Below are 15,626 nucleotides of genomic sequence, written 5' to 3'. Positions count from 1 at the left end.
AAATTATTAAAAATAGTGTATAACATAACCTTCAGGCTGTGTTTATAAGGTGTATTTGAAACATAAATGAATTTCATGTATTTACGCACACTTTTTTTGATGCACAAAATTATTAAAAATATAGTATAAAATGACCTTCAGGCTATGTGTATAAGATGTATATAACACATAAATGCATTCTGTGTTTAGATGTGGGTCCCATTCCCAAGATATTTCATTATTTTATGCAAATATTCCAAAATACGGAATATTCCGTTATCCAAAATACCCCTGGTCCCAAGCATTTTGGATATGGGAGACTCAACCTGTATTAGCATTTTTCTTACTATGAACATATTTTATTTGTATTATCTTCAACATTTCACATGTTTATTACCTATATTTGCCATTTATTTATTCACGGTCTTCTTTATGCCTTTGTAATGTTCATATTGAAAATGCTAATATAAAAAAAAAAAAAAAAAAATTATATATATATATATATATATATATATATATATATATATATATATATATATATGTGACCCGCTGCATGCATGACTATATGCGAGACCTGCTGCATGTGACTGTACAGTATGCGAGACCCACTGCATGCATGACTATATGTGAGACCCGCTGCATGTGACTGTATAATATGTGACTGTACTGTATGTGTGACCTGCTGCATGCATGACTATATGTGAGACCCGCTGCATGTGACTTTACAGTATGTGTGACCCGCTGCATGACTGCCGCTACAGTATGTGACTGTACAGTATGTGTGGCCCGCTGCATGCATGACTATATGTGACACCTGCTGCATGTGACTGTACAGTATGTTTGACCCAATGCATGCATGACTATATGTTAGACCAGCTGCATGTGACTGTACAGTATGTGTGACCCGCTGCATGCATGACTATATGCGAGACCTGCTGCATGTGACTGTATAGTATGTGTGACCCAATGCATGCATGACTATATGTTAGACCTGCTGCATATGACTGTACAGTATGTGTGACCCGCTGCATGCATGACTATATGTGAGACACACTGCATGTGACTGTATAATATGTGACTGTACAGTATGTGTGACCTGCTGCATGCATGACTATATGTGAGACACACTGCATGTGACTTTACAGTATGTGTGACCCGCTGCATGACTGCCGCTACAGTATGTGACTGTACAGTATGTGTGACAAGCTGCATGCATGACTATATGTGAGACCCGCTGCATGTGACTGTACAGTATGTGTGACCCGCTGCATGCATGACTATATGTGAGACCTGCTCCATGTGACTATATGTGAGACCCGCTGCATGTGACTGTACAGTATGTGTGACCCAATGCATTCATGACTATATGCGAGACCTGCTGCATGTGACTGTATAGTATGTGTGACCCACTGCATGTGGCTGTATAGTATGTGAGACTCGCTGCATGTGACTGTATGCGAGACCCGCTGCATATGACTGCACAGTATGTGTGACACGCTGTGTTACTGTAAGTATGTGACCCGTTGCATGTGTTACTGTATGTATGATGTGCTGCATGTGAGTCTGCTTCTGTGACCTGCTGCATACGTGACTCTGCTTATGTGACCCAGCATTTTTCACCAGTTGCATGTGTGACTCTGCTTGTCACCTGCTGCATACTACTCTGCTTCTGTCACCTGCTGCATACTACTCTGCTTCTGTCACCTGCTGCATACTACTCTGCTTCTGTCACCCGCTTCATACTACTCTGCTTATGTGACCCTGTATCTATCACCCGCTTCATACTATTCTGCTTATGTGACCCAGGATCTATCACCCGCTTCACACTATTCTGCTTATGTGACCCAGCATCTATCACCCGCTGCATACTACTCTGCTTATGTGACTCTGCTTCGGTCACCCGCTGCATACTACTCTGCTTATGTGACCCTGTATCTATCACCCGCTTCATACTATTCTGCTTATGTGACCCAGGATCTATCACCCGCTTCACACTATTCTGCTTATGTGACCCAGCATCTATCACCCGCTGCATACTACTCTGCTTATGTGACTCTGCTTCTGTCACCCGCTGCATACTACTCTGCTTATGTGACTCTGCTTCGGTCACCCGCTACATGTGTGACTCTGCTTCTGTCACCTGCTGCATACTACTCTGCTTCTGTCACCCGCTGCTGTGACAACCAGTTTTACTGTATTTGTATTTTTAAGACTATTTATTTAAAAAAATAAGCAAATTAAAAAGTAACTCAGAGTCAAGTCCAGAAATATGTATAGGAGTGTGTAGAGATTCACAGTCTAAATACAGCAAGCAAGAGACCGCTGGATATCATTTCTGTTTACTTCTATATATATTTATATAAACAAGCAAAACCAGAAGTCTCTATAAATGGCTTCTGGAAAAACAGGAAAGCAACCTGGCAACCTGAGACAAGATTCTTCACAGAATCCATTTTGCAGATGGATCTTGCGATTTTACACACTGCACACGTTTTGTAGCAGAGCATACACACCATGGCTCAACAAAGGGTAACTCAGATTTGAATGCACCTCAGGTGCAGTTGCATTTGAGTGGGTGTAAATGCGCATTCACACAAAGGCTAAGTGCTCTGACCGCGTCTCTTCGACATGTAGGCGGAATAGCAGGCTACTCATAGTTGATCAAATGCAGAGATCTATCCGATTTCACACAGATCTCTTGAACAAAGTATGGGGTTGGTGCAACTGCGTGCTGATAGTACTATCACAGGCAGATAAATAGGTGCATTGCAGACATATTATAGATGCGACTAATTCTGAATTCAGACCAATTTGTTTCCAAGCACCCAATGCGGCCGACTTGCGTCTAACCTGGATCAGGTCATCAGAGAGGATCTTCTGTGCATAGTTTGACAACAGAGCCAATCACTCATGCCTTTTTCTGACTACACAGTTCAAGAGGCTTATGGAACAGTACACTTATAAAAGTTTACAGTGTCACCAAAATGTCTGCTACTGTATCTTGAACCCAGAACTGACAAACTGTCCATTTAGGCAGGACCACTGGTGACATGTCCGGAACTGGCACAATATTCCCTTACCCCCTCCATATATGGGATGGCTAGAAAGAGACCCTTGTAACCTAACAGGATTTGGCAAAGATATCCTATGGCTTTTGCAGGCCCTGATATGATCAGACAGACTTGTGCCGGGCATACACTATACAATTATCCGTCAGATATCTGTCCAATCTTCCTGGTTGGAATGAAAACATGGTAATGTATGGGAGCAAATGACAGTAGATCATATGGTTTTAAACACTGGAAAAAGGACAAAAAAACAATTGTTCAAATTGGTTGAATTTGTGTGTTTTAATCAATTTGTCTGAGCGACTATTTTTGTCTGTTTTCCAGTGTTTGAGTATGGTAAACATACATGAATAAAATACAATGGACATATACTGTACCAATACAAGTTCTCTCTGACAAAGTGTCGGACAGAGTGCTTAGCTGGCATGGATATCCTTAAAACCTGGGCTGGTGGTATATTTACTAAAGTGGAGATGTTGCCCATAGCAACCAATCAGATTCTATCTTATATTGTAGCAGGAGCTAGATAAATGTTACATAGAATGTGATTGGTTGCTATAGGCAACATCTCCACTTTTAAAAGCCCGCACTTTAGTAAATATACCCCTTAGTGTGCCTCGTGGACCAAGATTGAAACACTGCCTTATAGGAATCCTCAAAAATATGGGAATATGAGAAATGGGCACGGATAGCCACAGGGGAGGGGGGGGGCGGGGTGGAGGGTTAGGGGCTCCCGGGGGGGACTTAGGGTTAGGCACCCCCCGCGGGAGGTTAAGGTTAGGGAAGGGGAAGGGGGGGTTAGGCACCCCCGGGGGGAGGTTAGGGTTAGGTACCCCTAAAGAAGGGTTAGGGGGTAAAAATAGGTTAGTTAATACCTTTCTAGCTTCAGGATCTTTACCCCTGCCGGGCGTCCGCCGGCGGGATTAGAACCATACTGGTTCCGGTGGGAGTGCCTGCTCTGTATTTTCCCGATACTGTCCCGACAATAATGACTTTGGTCAGTATATCATCAGCTTACGATATCCCTCAGATAGTGTCCTATTTCCCTTAGATAATGGCCCTATACTCCACATGGCATAGTCACTATACTCCTCAGAAGCAAATCAGTTCCTCCAGCATCTTTGTCCACCCTGTGACTGACTCTGTTGCATGGTTGGCAGCCCAGGGATGGCTTAGGGGTGGGATACCTGGGCTGGCTGCTGCCTGTCTCTCTGTTCTCCTCACTCACAGTAGTAAAGCTGCAGGGGTGTAGTGGTGGATAGAAAACGCCCATCTGCGGGCCGGTCAGAGGGTCGCATTGGTGACGACTGCAGGCCACATTTGGATGCCCCTGAATTAAAACAATGTACAGCCCTAGTGATGGCCAGAATACAAAGTAAGGCCCCATCTGATGACTAGTAAGCAATGGAGAGCCATGTGATGAGCTATATACCAGAAATATCCCTCTCCTTGACATACAGTATATCGTATATTGATAAGCCACATCTAGTATAAAAGAACTTCTTAAAATCATGAAATCACTTGCTTGTGTGGTCACATCTATGGTCACATCTGCCAAGCTGGGCTTTCCCAACATATATAGTCGCATCTGATGCGACCAGTCAGAAACGCCCATTGGGCGGCTGCCAGAAGAAAAACTTCCTGCAGCCGCCAATCTCAGAGGAACCTCCTGTCCCAATGATACATTAGTCCATCTGATATTACTGTACAATACAGATCCTGATCTAACAACTAGTGTATAAAATAACTCAGATAGCTAGCTGTGACTAGTACAATGGGGGAATTTGCTGTGTGTGCTGCAGATGTCTAAGATGATACAATGGGTTGATAAAAGTATCTACTACTATATCCTCTCTGCAGTTATCTGAACCTCTCTAGAGGCAACACTCCATGCGCATGTAAACTCCACCATTGATGTTTTCTACAGACAACTCCCTCTCCCTCCAGATTACACCACACTTACAGCCATATGCTAACCTGTGTTGATCCTAGTCTCCAAGGGATTTCCAAGTTCCTCCACAAATGAATACTACACAGTGCTTAGTAGCATGGACTGTGGGCTGGGACCTGTCTCATGGTAAAAAAGAAGCCAAGCTGCAGATGTGCTCTGTCTCCCAGTCATGTTTAATGATGAGTGAACAGCAGGAAAGTGACTGAGAAGAACTTATTTGTAGAGTGAAAATGACTCATTAGATAGACAGTGAAGCACAGGAACGGCGCCACCCAGACCTCAGAGCAGCCAATCAGAGGGCTAATGCACGTTTCTCCGTCTGTCTGCCAGGTTCTATACATCTGCACATATTAACAAAACATCAAAAGCCTATCTGTCCCAATGGTTCTGGTTATCCCCGTCCCAATGCTGCTAGTGATAATAGGAATCTATACAAACTCCAGAAGTGCAGCTAGTTTTTTTTATAAAAAGCATACACATTTATTTTCCCATAAATCTCTGGGACTAATGTATAACATGCCTTAGTTCCCCTGTGTAATCCACCCTTCCCTGACATTACACCGGCAGAGATAGGATATCCCACAACCATAGATAATGAAGATAATGGAGGGAGATCTTCCCCTATATTCCTTAGTATTCTGCTGAACTGAAGTGTAAGACTCACCATCAGCATTTTTAACGCGCATGTAGAGGATTAGTGAGACTCACTTTTAATACACAGGGGTTAAAATTAATAATTAAAATATTAGAAATCATGAGAAAGACTACAATCCTCGTAGCTCATCTCTGTTGAGGGTTAATTTGTTTTTAAATAAAAAAGTCTTTATCTCTCCCTCTCCGAATGATGCCTGATGTCTCTCACTAGTAACCCCCATCCTCAGCTTCGGTAAGTACAACAGAAGAAATTGGAGAGCGCAAGCTGCAGTGGAGCTTAATGTTAGGCCTGCTCTCTGCGGTGTCATATGGCTGCAAACCCCCAAAGTAATTACATTCCATGTCCCGGATGAAGATGGATCAAACCGTTGAGAGAGATAAAGTGGAGACGTTGAACATAGCAACCAATCAGATTCTAATGCTGCAAATCCACTAGGAGATTAAACCGAGCGATTGAGCGGCCGTCGTTATCACTCAATCGCTTGGTAATCGCCGGCAAATCGTGAAGTTTAATGTCTAATACGACCAGCGATGCGCGCTCCCGCTGGTCGTATTGGACATCTATCATCGGGCAAACATGCTGGTCAACCTGACGATAACGTCAGGTTGAGCATGTTACCAGATGATTGATGAGCCTGCACTGAATGACTGCTCGTTCAGTGCAGGCTCATCATCAAAGACTGACAAACGACTAAGATTACAATGTCGTAATCGTGCTGTCGTTTCTATGTCGGGTAGTGGATGGGCAGCATGACTGTAATTTCATAGTCTGTGCTAGATAAATGACAGTTAGAAGCTGATTGGTTGCTATGTTTAACGTCTCCACTCTCTCTCTCTCAACGGTTTGATACATCACCGACACACACACACACACACACACACACACACACACACACACACACACACTGACGCAGTAAGATGGTGGTCAGACATTCGGCACTTCTACAGATAGAATGATTACATTGGGGGCACTGATCAATGCAGAAAACAGGGTTCGAGGAGAGACGTGCCCTCATTCAGGCAAGTGGTTGAGTAAATAATTTTTAAAACTTCTTTTTAAATGTGGAAATTAATAAAAACTAGAATATTAATTGTAGGGAAAGTGAAGTACAAAGGGAAATTGTGGAGTGCAGCAAGCTAATCATCAGAGCAAGTAATATATACACTTAGTTTATCAAAAGAATCATAGTTGTGAATTTCTGCAGGAACAACAAACGCTATATAGATTGTAAACGTTTACAACGGTTATCACAAAATCCAAATATATAATTTTCCTTGGAGGGGGTTATTGGAGAAATGAATTAGCTGGTCAGCAGAATTGTAGATTCACTGCATGTTACTGAGCCACTTGTGTGTGAAGTTAACAGTTTCCAGACAAAGTGCTGTTATCCTAATTTCTGGCACTAGAATTGACTGTTATAACATGTTTGGAAACAGAACTTACCCGGGAAACCGATGTTCTGGCTTATTTCTTTCTGGGCGTTCTGCAATAAAGCAAGAGTAAAGAAAAGTGTAACTAAAAACACACACACATAGGAAAATCTACATTATAGAATGAAATAAACAATCCATAAATTCTCTTTAATATTTACCAAAATGAAACTTTTTATAACAAGGTTTGGTTCCCCATCATCGTGTTTCCATTTATTTGGTTAAAAAAAGCAAAACACTCTTTATGCACAAAAACAACACAGAACAGATGTTAATTTGAGTTTTTGCAGCAATATAACAAAATGACTCAGACACAGAAGATCCCAAATAGTGGAAGAGACAAGTGTATAAGTGTTTCTAAAAGATATTTTCCTCAATTTGTTCATGCACAGAATGACCTAAATGTGATTAGCATTGCTTTCAAGTACTGTGATCAATGGGATGAAATTGGACAGTCAAGTGTAACATCTTTTTGATTAGCCTTTATGGGATGTAGTTATGAGACTGGTGGCCGCAATGCCGCCGGTCATAATACCGACAGGGGACTTATGACAGGCGTCAGTATTTCGATGCCTATTTTAATCCTGACGCCTGAATGCCAGCCCAAAAGAGGCAAGTCCGGGGTGCCCTTAGCGTTAGCCACGGGGATGGGGGGGGTGTGTGTTAGGTTTGGGGAGCGTACCGGGGTTAGGTTTTGGGGGGAGGTTAGGCACCCCTATGGAAGTGGGTTTGGCACCTAGGCACCACTTGGTTAGGCACAAAGGGGGGAGGGTTAGGTTCAGGCACAAAGAGGGGAGGGTTAGGTTCAGGCACAAAGAGGGGAGGGTTAGGTTTAGGCACAAAGAGGGGAGGGTTAGGTTTAGGCAACAAAGGGGGGAGGGTTAGGTTCAGGCACAAAGAGGGGAGGGTTAGGTTTAGGCAACAAAGGGGGGAGGGTTAGGTTTAGGCACAAATGGGGGAGGGTTAGGTTTAGGCACAAATGGGGGAGGGTTAGGTTTAGGCACAAAGAGGGGAGGGTTAGGTTTAGGCAACAAAGGGGGGAGGGTTAGGTTTAGGCACAAATGGGGGAGGGTTAGGTTTAGGCACAAATGGGGGAGGGTTAGGTTTAGGCAACAAAGGGGGGAGGGTTAGGTTTAGGCACAACGAGGGGAGGGTTAAAGTTTAGGCACAAATGGGGAGGGTTAGGTTTAGGCACAAAGAGGGGAAGGTTAGATTTAGGCACAAAGGGGGGAGGGTTAGGTGTAGGCACTAACGAGAAGTGTTAGGGTGCAGGGTGGGGAGGGTTAGGGTGCAGGGTGGGGAGGGTTAGGGTACAAGAAGGGAGGGTTAGGGTAAGTATACTTACCTGACCCCTGTCGGGATACCAAGCATCGGGATGACATTGTCGGTATTCTGACAGGAGACATCCTGGCAGTCGTCATTACATAAAGATTCCGTTTTTATTTGTAAGATCTTTCACATGTACTTACGGAAATAGCAATAATTTTATGTTCTCATCCACCATGAAAAAGGGGAAAATGTGTGTGTGCTATTAACTTTATACCAGCAAACTGCCCTAGCTATAGGAGCAAGTAGCACCTATGTTCATGTATCAGTATTTCTTCTCTGCACTTGAAAATGTAAATTCCAGCTAGATCTCCACTGTGTATACTGGAAATGTCATTAGGTTCCAAGCGATTACATCTGTAAGGCACAACAGCATACTGGGTAAAAGATGTATTGTTGACGTTCAGAAGGTCTACACCAGAAGGTCGACAGTAAAAAAGTCAACACAGTCATTAGGTCGACCATCATTTTGTAGACATTAATTTAGGTGACACATGGCTTTTTTTGATTTTTAGGGTTAGGCTAAAATAGAAAATAAAAACATTTTAGTGTCGACATGTAAAAAGACGACCTTTTGATTGTTGACCATTTAACCCTACAACCTAAATACATGACTACAGATTTTATGGTCAACCTAATGACCATGTCGACCTTTTATACACCCGGCACAGCCATATAATAACATACAGTGCTACTCTAGCTAGAGCCATACTATTGAGCTCATGAGCTCACATGGGAAGGGGAAAAAGGTGGAGAGAGATAAAGTATCAACCAATCAGCTCCTAACTGCCATGTTACAGGATGTGTTTTAAAAATGACAGTTAGGAGCTGATTGGTTGGTACTTTATCTTTCTCCATTTTATCTCTTTCCAAGGCTTAGTACATCTACCACATGGTGTGAACAGGGCAGCATGTCACAAGGCTGTAGGTTACAGTTGTAGGTGTCGGAGGATCCTCTGCAGAGAAGGATAGAAGGGGCACATAACCTAATGAGAGCACAGGTTGCCAAATTGATGGTGATGCGGTACATGCTGGCAAGCAGGCTGCCTATATGTGTGGTGATGCCAAGTACAGGCTGGCAATTGGAGAGCAATTCTGCACATTGAGCACAGCACAGACACCCTGCACAAAGAGCACTGCTGTAAGGGGGTCATTCAGACCCGTTCGCGAGCAAAGGACGCTCGCAAACGGGTCAATGTTGCCCCACTGCGCATGCGCACAACGGAGGGAGCTCCGTCGTGCGCATGCGCGAGAACCGGATAGCGACGGGCTCTCCGACGCTCCGGGTCTCGCACCAAAGGGGGCGTGCTGTCGATGTTGATTGACAGCACGCCCCCTTTGGTGGGTGTGCCGGGGGCGTGACTGCCAGACGGAGGCGTTCCCATGGGAACGCCTACCGTCTGAGTCCGGCCCCACTGACATCAGTTATGATGTCAGTGGGAGTGACTTTGGCTCTGACCACAGGGTCTCGTCGTAAGCCCGATGGTCGCGATGGTCTTTGACCATCGCGACCATCTTTTTGGCCGCTCGCTACAGCTGTGGGTGGTCACCCACAGCTATGTGAGCGCTCCAAATTTAGCTGGGATGGCCCTGATTCAGAGCGAGCGCTCTGGTCAGAGCGTTCAGCTCTGAATCAGCCCTAAGTTTCAACCAGTTTGTGTGAATTAGTGGTGCATTGATCCAATATAGCCCCTTTGCTGTTCAGTAGGAATTACTATTAGACAGGTTTACAGTACATTTTGGCCCACCATCCGTAGGTAAAGAACATGATCATGAACATTAGTAAGTTTTCAGGTTGATTTATGTCTCACGGACTTAAAAAAGGATGTATCACTGATTTTTAATGAAAAAATATATATATTTAAAAAAAAAAAAAAAAGTGCAATGATAACTATGTTTGCCCATTATTTTCACTCAATATTTAAAGTTGGCTTTACTTTATCTGTGAATACCCACAATGGTTACGAGAACAGGCCAAAATGCAGAAATCAGCACCCATTGAACACCTAGGAGTCAGAATAATAAGGAGCCAGGGCAGTGCTCCCATAAGTCAGGATCTAATGTAACGTTGTAGGTGGATTGGTTACCTGGCTCTTGTTATTTGTACAGCTGTGTATGCCACCAGATTGTATATATTTTTTGTTTTTTTACAGAATAATCTTATAACAGTGTGAAATAAAACAAATAGTCTGTGCAGTGACCAAGGAATCCCATCATAAAGAACAGAATCAATGCAATACATCTATTTTCCAATACTCAGGGGGTAATCATTATTTCCATATTAGTTTTTCAAACAATCTCAATGCTTTGCAAAGCTCACACGTAGAAATGCCATTCAGCACCCAGCCTAGCCATGCTGACTATTTCCAGCTGTACAGTCAACCAGAGAGCTTTCTGCTGGCACGAAACCCATACATCACACCATTGAATGGATTAATGGAAACAAAAGCTGTAGTCCAGCACAAAAAGGCAGCTGAACGGATCTGCAGGGATCTCATTATAAAGCTACAACAGTATCAGTACTCAGAGGCCAGTCTTGTTTATCGCTGCCAAATAAACACCACACAACCTGAGTTTTCCACAGCACACTGACTGTTTCAGACACCTCAATGAGAATCAGTACAATATCGTACACAGGCCAACGTCCCAGCTGCTGAATATAAATTAGTTCTGCTAATCAGCATTGCAAAATACAAGAACAGGTGAGATTTGGGTCATCCACCGACAGCACAGTTGTAAATCGTTGCTCTGTATTATATTCCAGGTGCAAATATTTGCTCTGTATTATCTTAAACTGGACACACACTTACCCGCCTGACCGAGCGACCGATTTGGTAAGCTATACACACTTACCAACCGACCGCTTGATATGTCAGACCAGATATTACAACTGGGCAGGCATTTAAATTTGTCGCCCAGCTGGGATGTCAGTGTCGGTGATCCCTGCAGCCAGTGAATGGGCAGACGGGGGTTGGTCCATACACACACACAGATGCACAGATATAGCTGGATGATGTGTCTGTGAATAACGTTGCTCAGACATATCGGGTGTACACAACGGCCAATCCGAAACCAATATATCTTTCGTCATTCAATCTAACGATATATCTACTAGTGTGTACCCAGCTTTAGGTGCACAAATCAATCTAGGACTGGTGGAAAGTTGAGAACTCTACTATTTTACTTAAGCAAAGCATGTTTGAATCTACTTAATGATTCTTAATGAGAAAAAAGAGTCAAAGAGTTTGAATATAAGGTTATAATTTAAGGAAAAAGCTGAAATATTGTAATGTGAAAGGAGCCTTGATGCTCCAACATGGTGCAAACCAACACGTATGGTATCAAATAAGATGGACCAAGTGTTCTAAGCTTTGTAACTCCATACAGGCGAGGCAGAGTTATTTGTGACATGTACTAGATTAATTATAATACAGCTCATGTAAAATACAGAACAAGGAGCAATTATTTCTACTTATAATGTTTTAAATTAATCAGTGATCAAACTGAAATTGTGAATTCCTCTGTAGGCCAGGCTACATGGCATTGTACAGATTTCATTGTTCATTTGCAGAATTATATCAAGCTGGTCCATAACTGCAGAACGTATGCCTCACAAATGATTGCTGTTTAGTAACATAAATGATAGTCCAGGGGAAGAGGTAATACAGTGGTGCGGCCTGCCCCCTGAATGACTGCTGCAAGGTGACATCCATGTATCTGGCCTAACTCGAAAAAGGACCACGAAATATACAACACAAAGTTAATGTATTTAAAACTCCCATGTTCAATAAAATTATAATTTCCCCTGCTCAATACAGCTTTGCTGAAAAGTCAAGGCTGGGGAAGCACAGTTACTCAACATTAATTCTGCCCTATGCTTCGGCTGAACAACAATATTTCACTGTGAGTGGCCTGATAAGGAGCAGGTTGCCAAATAATGACCTTAGCAAAACTGATTTGGTCATTTTTGGTGCAGTTGAAAAAATGAACTTGGCCTGTGGTTTTCTTCCAAATACATTAACAGAAGATTTCGGGAAGTGCTCCGGTTGCTAGGCCCAAGGGGCCAAAAGACAACACCACGTCCAATTGCTCTGCACGTGTACAAAAGGGTGGAGCATCTCCGTGCATGGCCAGCTGAAGAAAAATAGCCTTGGCTAGCCAAACACTGTTACATTAAAGGATAACAGAAAGCAACAAGCTGCACTCAGCATCATAGTAAACACAAAATAAGACTAGTTCTAGTAAGCTATGATAACATATGTATATTTTCATGTATTTTTTTCCCCTCATTTAAGAAAACTTGTATTTTACACTTTATGGAGCGTACACACGGTCAGATTTGTCAGACTTGTCAGATTTGTCAGATGAACGACTGAACGATTAAACGATTTGAACGATTTTACCAAAGTTTTGAACGATTTGAACGATTGAACGATTTTTGACTGCATTAAAATGAATGGAATCGTCCAAGTCTGACTGCAAACCCATCAGATGTCAGATATCGTTATCTGACAAACGGGAACGCGCATCGTTGATCGTCCATCGTTCAGGCATGTCAGATATGAACGATTTTCCTTCAGATATGAATGACTGAACGATTTTGAAATCGTTATCGTTCATATCTGAAGGAAAAATCTGATCGTGTGTATGCACCATAAGAGATAGATCCACTTAAGACTTTACTATTAGAATGTGGTAATCATTCATGTTAAATAAAAAACACAAAACCCAACATATGTACTTGTTTCTTACTTGCCTACTTTGAGAAAAATAATTTCAGGTAGATTGTAAAGGTATAACCTAAGTGCGGCGCTGATGGGGCGCGTACTGGTCCGCCTGAGAGCCATAAAATTGACTCACGTCAAAGTGTAAATGAGCCCAAAGCAGTATCATAGTTTGGCACATACACAGTTCTGATGTTTCTTTATTTTTAATGTTATGCTAGAACACAGGTTCTCAAACTCGGTTCTCAGGACCCCAAACAGTGCATGTTTTCTAGGTCTCCTCACAGAAACACAAGTGAAATAATTAGCTCCACCTGTGGAACATTTAAAATATATGTGTCAGTGAGTAATGAATACACCTGTGCTCCTGCCAGGAGATCTGGCAAACGTGACCTGTGTGGGGTCCTGAGGACAGAGTTTGAGAACCTCTATGATAGAACATCTACAGCAGTAGTGGTCAACCTGTGGCTCTTCCGTTGTTCTGATGTGGCCCCCCTGCTGGCTTCCCACACTGACTGCCTCCTCTGATGAGCGCACAGCTGTTCAGAGGAGGCTCGTAGTTTTTTGCAGCAGTTTGCTCCGTTCCGGAGGCATGTATGGGCAATGTGGTGATGTCACGCCGCAAACAGTATACGGAGCTCAACTTGTGACTGAACCTTCAGTCACGAGGAGGACATTGTCACAGACCCCGGAGCCTACCTACGTGACACAAACAGTCGCAACAGGGTTTTTTTTTCCATTTTATTTGTGACATGTGAGGGGGCTGGTGTGGCCCGTGGAGTGGGAGGGAATGTAGGGGAAGGTGGCTTGATTGGAGTGGCCCAGGGAGAGAGGGAGGGGAGCTGGAGTGGCAAATGAGGGTCTGCTGTTGTGACACATGAGCTTCTGCTGGAGTGACATATAGGAGGCTGGAGTGACACGAGGGGTCTTCTGAAGCCACATATGGGGGGCTGCTAGAGTGGCAAATGGGGGGCTGAAATGACACATGGAGGGGTTGGATTGTATTATATCAATCTGTTTTTTGTTTATCAATATATTATGGGGATATGGCTTTATCAGTGTATTTTCTGTGGATGTAGCTTTTTCAGTGTGTTTTATGTGGATGTGGCTTTTTCAGTGTATTATTTGTGTATGTTGCCTTTTAAGTGCACTTTTTGTGGATCTGGCTTGCTTCACTGTGTGTATATATATATATATATATATATATATATATATATATATATATATGGATCTGTTTTTTCAATGTTTTATATTGTTCTGGCTTTTTCTTTCCCTTTAATAGTTACCTCCACGGTGAATGTGTGCATGCGCTTTTACATGCTCCTACAAACATCATACTAGGGGCATTGCCTAGCTGACCACTCCCCTTTTTGAATGTGCGCGTTCAGCGTGGCCATGATCTCGGCTCTTTGACATACCTACAGATATTTTTGGGCTCTTTGCCTCTGACTGGTTGGCCACCCCTGATCTAGAGAGTGGGGGTGATGTAGACATCGAAAGTTGAAGGTTAGCAAACATAGATTTTCCCAGCTCAATGGAAATTGTTTTTCCTATCGATGCCAGGTTTGCGATGGTTGGTAACCAAGGCAAGACTCCTTCTGATGCCCATCCAATGGCCTGCATTAGTAAAATTCGGCAGCGGATAAGCAGAAGTGGTGTCTGCAGCACAGAACTTTTAAGCATGCTCAAAAATCAAAGCTGACAGCGCATGCATACGAAACAATCAACAATGGTTACACGCCATCGCAAGACGGATTTAATGGCACTATTGGATGGCCACCTAGGATGAGGTGCCAATGTAATAGGAGACTTGGCTTTGAACCAAAAGCCTGATTCAGAGATTTCCGCAATGCTGATATTTACGCAGATCGGGCGATTTTTCGCCATTGCACATGCATGAAAGCCGTACTGCGCACGCATAGTGATTGTTTTGCGATTACATTTGAACAGGGGAGTAGATTGCAAAGTGAGTGACATTTAGTCAGTGTTTGGGGGAGGTAGCGGGAGGTGGGTAGGCAAACGTTGGCGTGTCGGAAGCATTTAAACTGTTTTATGGGTGTGCATAAATTAGCCATTGCGCTCTCCTTCGCAGCATGAGAGCTCCCAGCGTGTCAGGAGAGACGCAGTGTGTGAGACAGGTCAGACTTCACTCAGAAACTGCATGGCTGCGCGATCTGCGTCGATGTTCCCGATGTTTACGCTGATGCACATTGTCGGACGGATATATGAAGACAGTAGTGGCGTCCCTATGCTCGGAGAAGCTTTGGAAGACATCCCTAAGGGATCGCAGTTGTGGTTGCATTAGCACAAATCTCGGAATCAAGTATTTAAGATTTGCAAACCATGCACAGATGTCATAATAAAAGTAAGAAGAAATCCTGGCATTTAGTAAGCTGCCTCATTTATATAGGTAGCAGAATCTCGGAGGTTTCCCACCAGATTCAGCTGCTCTCTGGCAGCATTCGGGGCTAAGGATGTTTCCAGACTATTAGG

General features: G+C 43.3%; 1 protein-coding gene across 2 annotated transcripts in view; it reads right to left on the bottom strand.

The window, feature by feature from the left end:
* SH3D19 (SH3 domain containing 19) overlaps positions 1-15,626 on the bottom strand; it is a 115,137-nt gene that overhangs the window by 57,933 nt on the left and 41,578 nt on the right. For both annotated transcript variants that reach the window (XM_088448293.1, XM_088448304.1), the window contains exon 2: positions 7,097-7,136. In XM_088448293.1, the coding sequence (XP_088304419.1) occupies positions 7,097-7,136 (40 nt within the window). The remainder of the gene's footprint in view (positions 1-7,096; positions 7,137-15,626) is intronic.

This window comes from Taudactylus pleione, unplaced genomic scaffold, assembly GCF_031769625.1.
Source record: "Taudactylus pleione unplaced genomic scaffold, aTauple2 ptg000021l, whole genome shotgun sequence".
Classification (NCBI taxonomy): Eukaryota; Metazoa; Chordata; class Amphibia; order Anura; family Myobatrachidae; genus Taudactylus; species Taudactylus pleione.
This window is presented reverse-complemented; position numbering and strand designations above follow the sequence as displayed.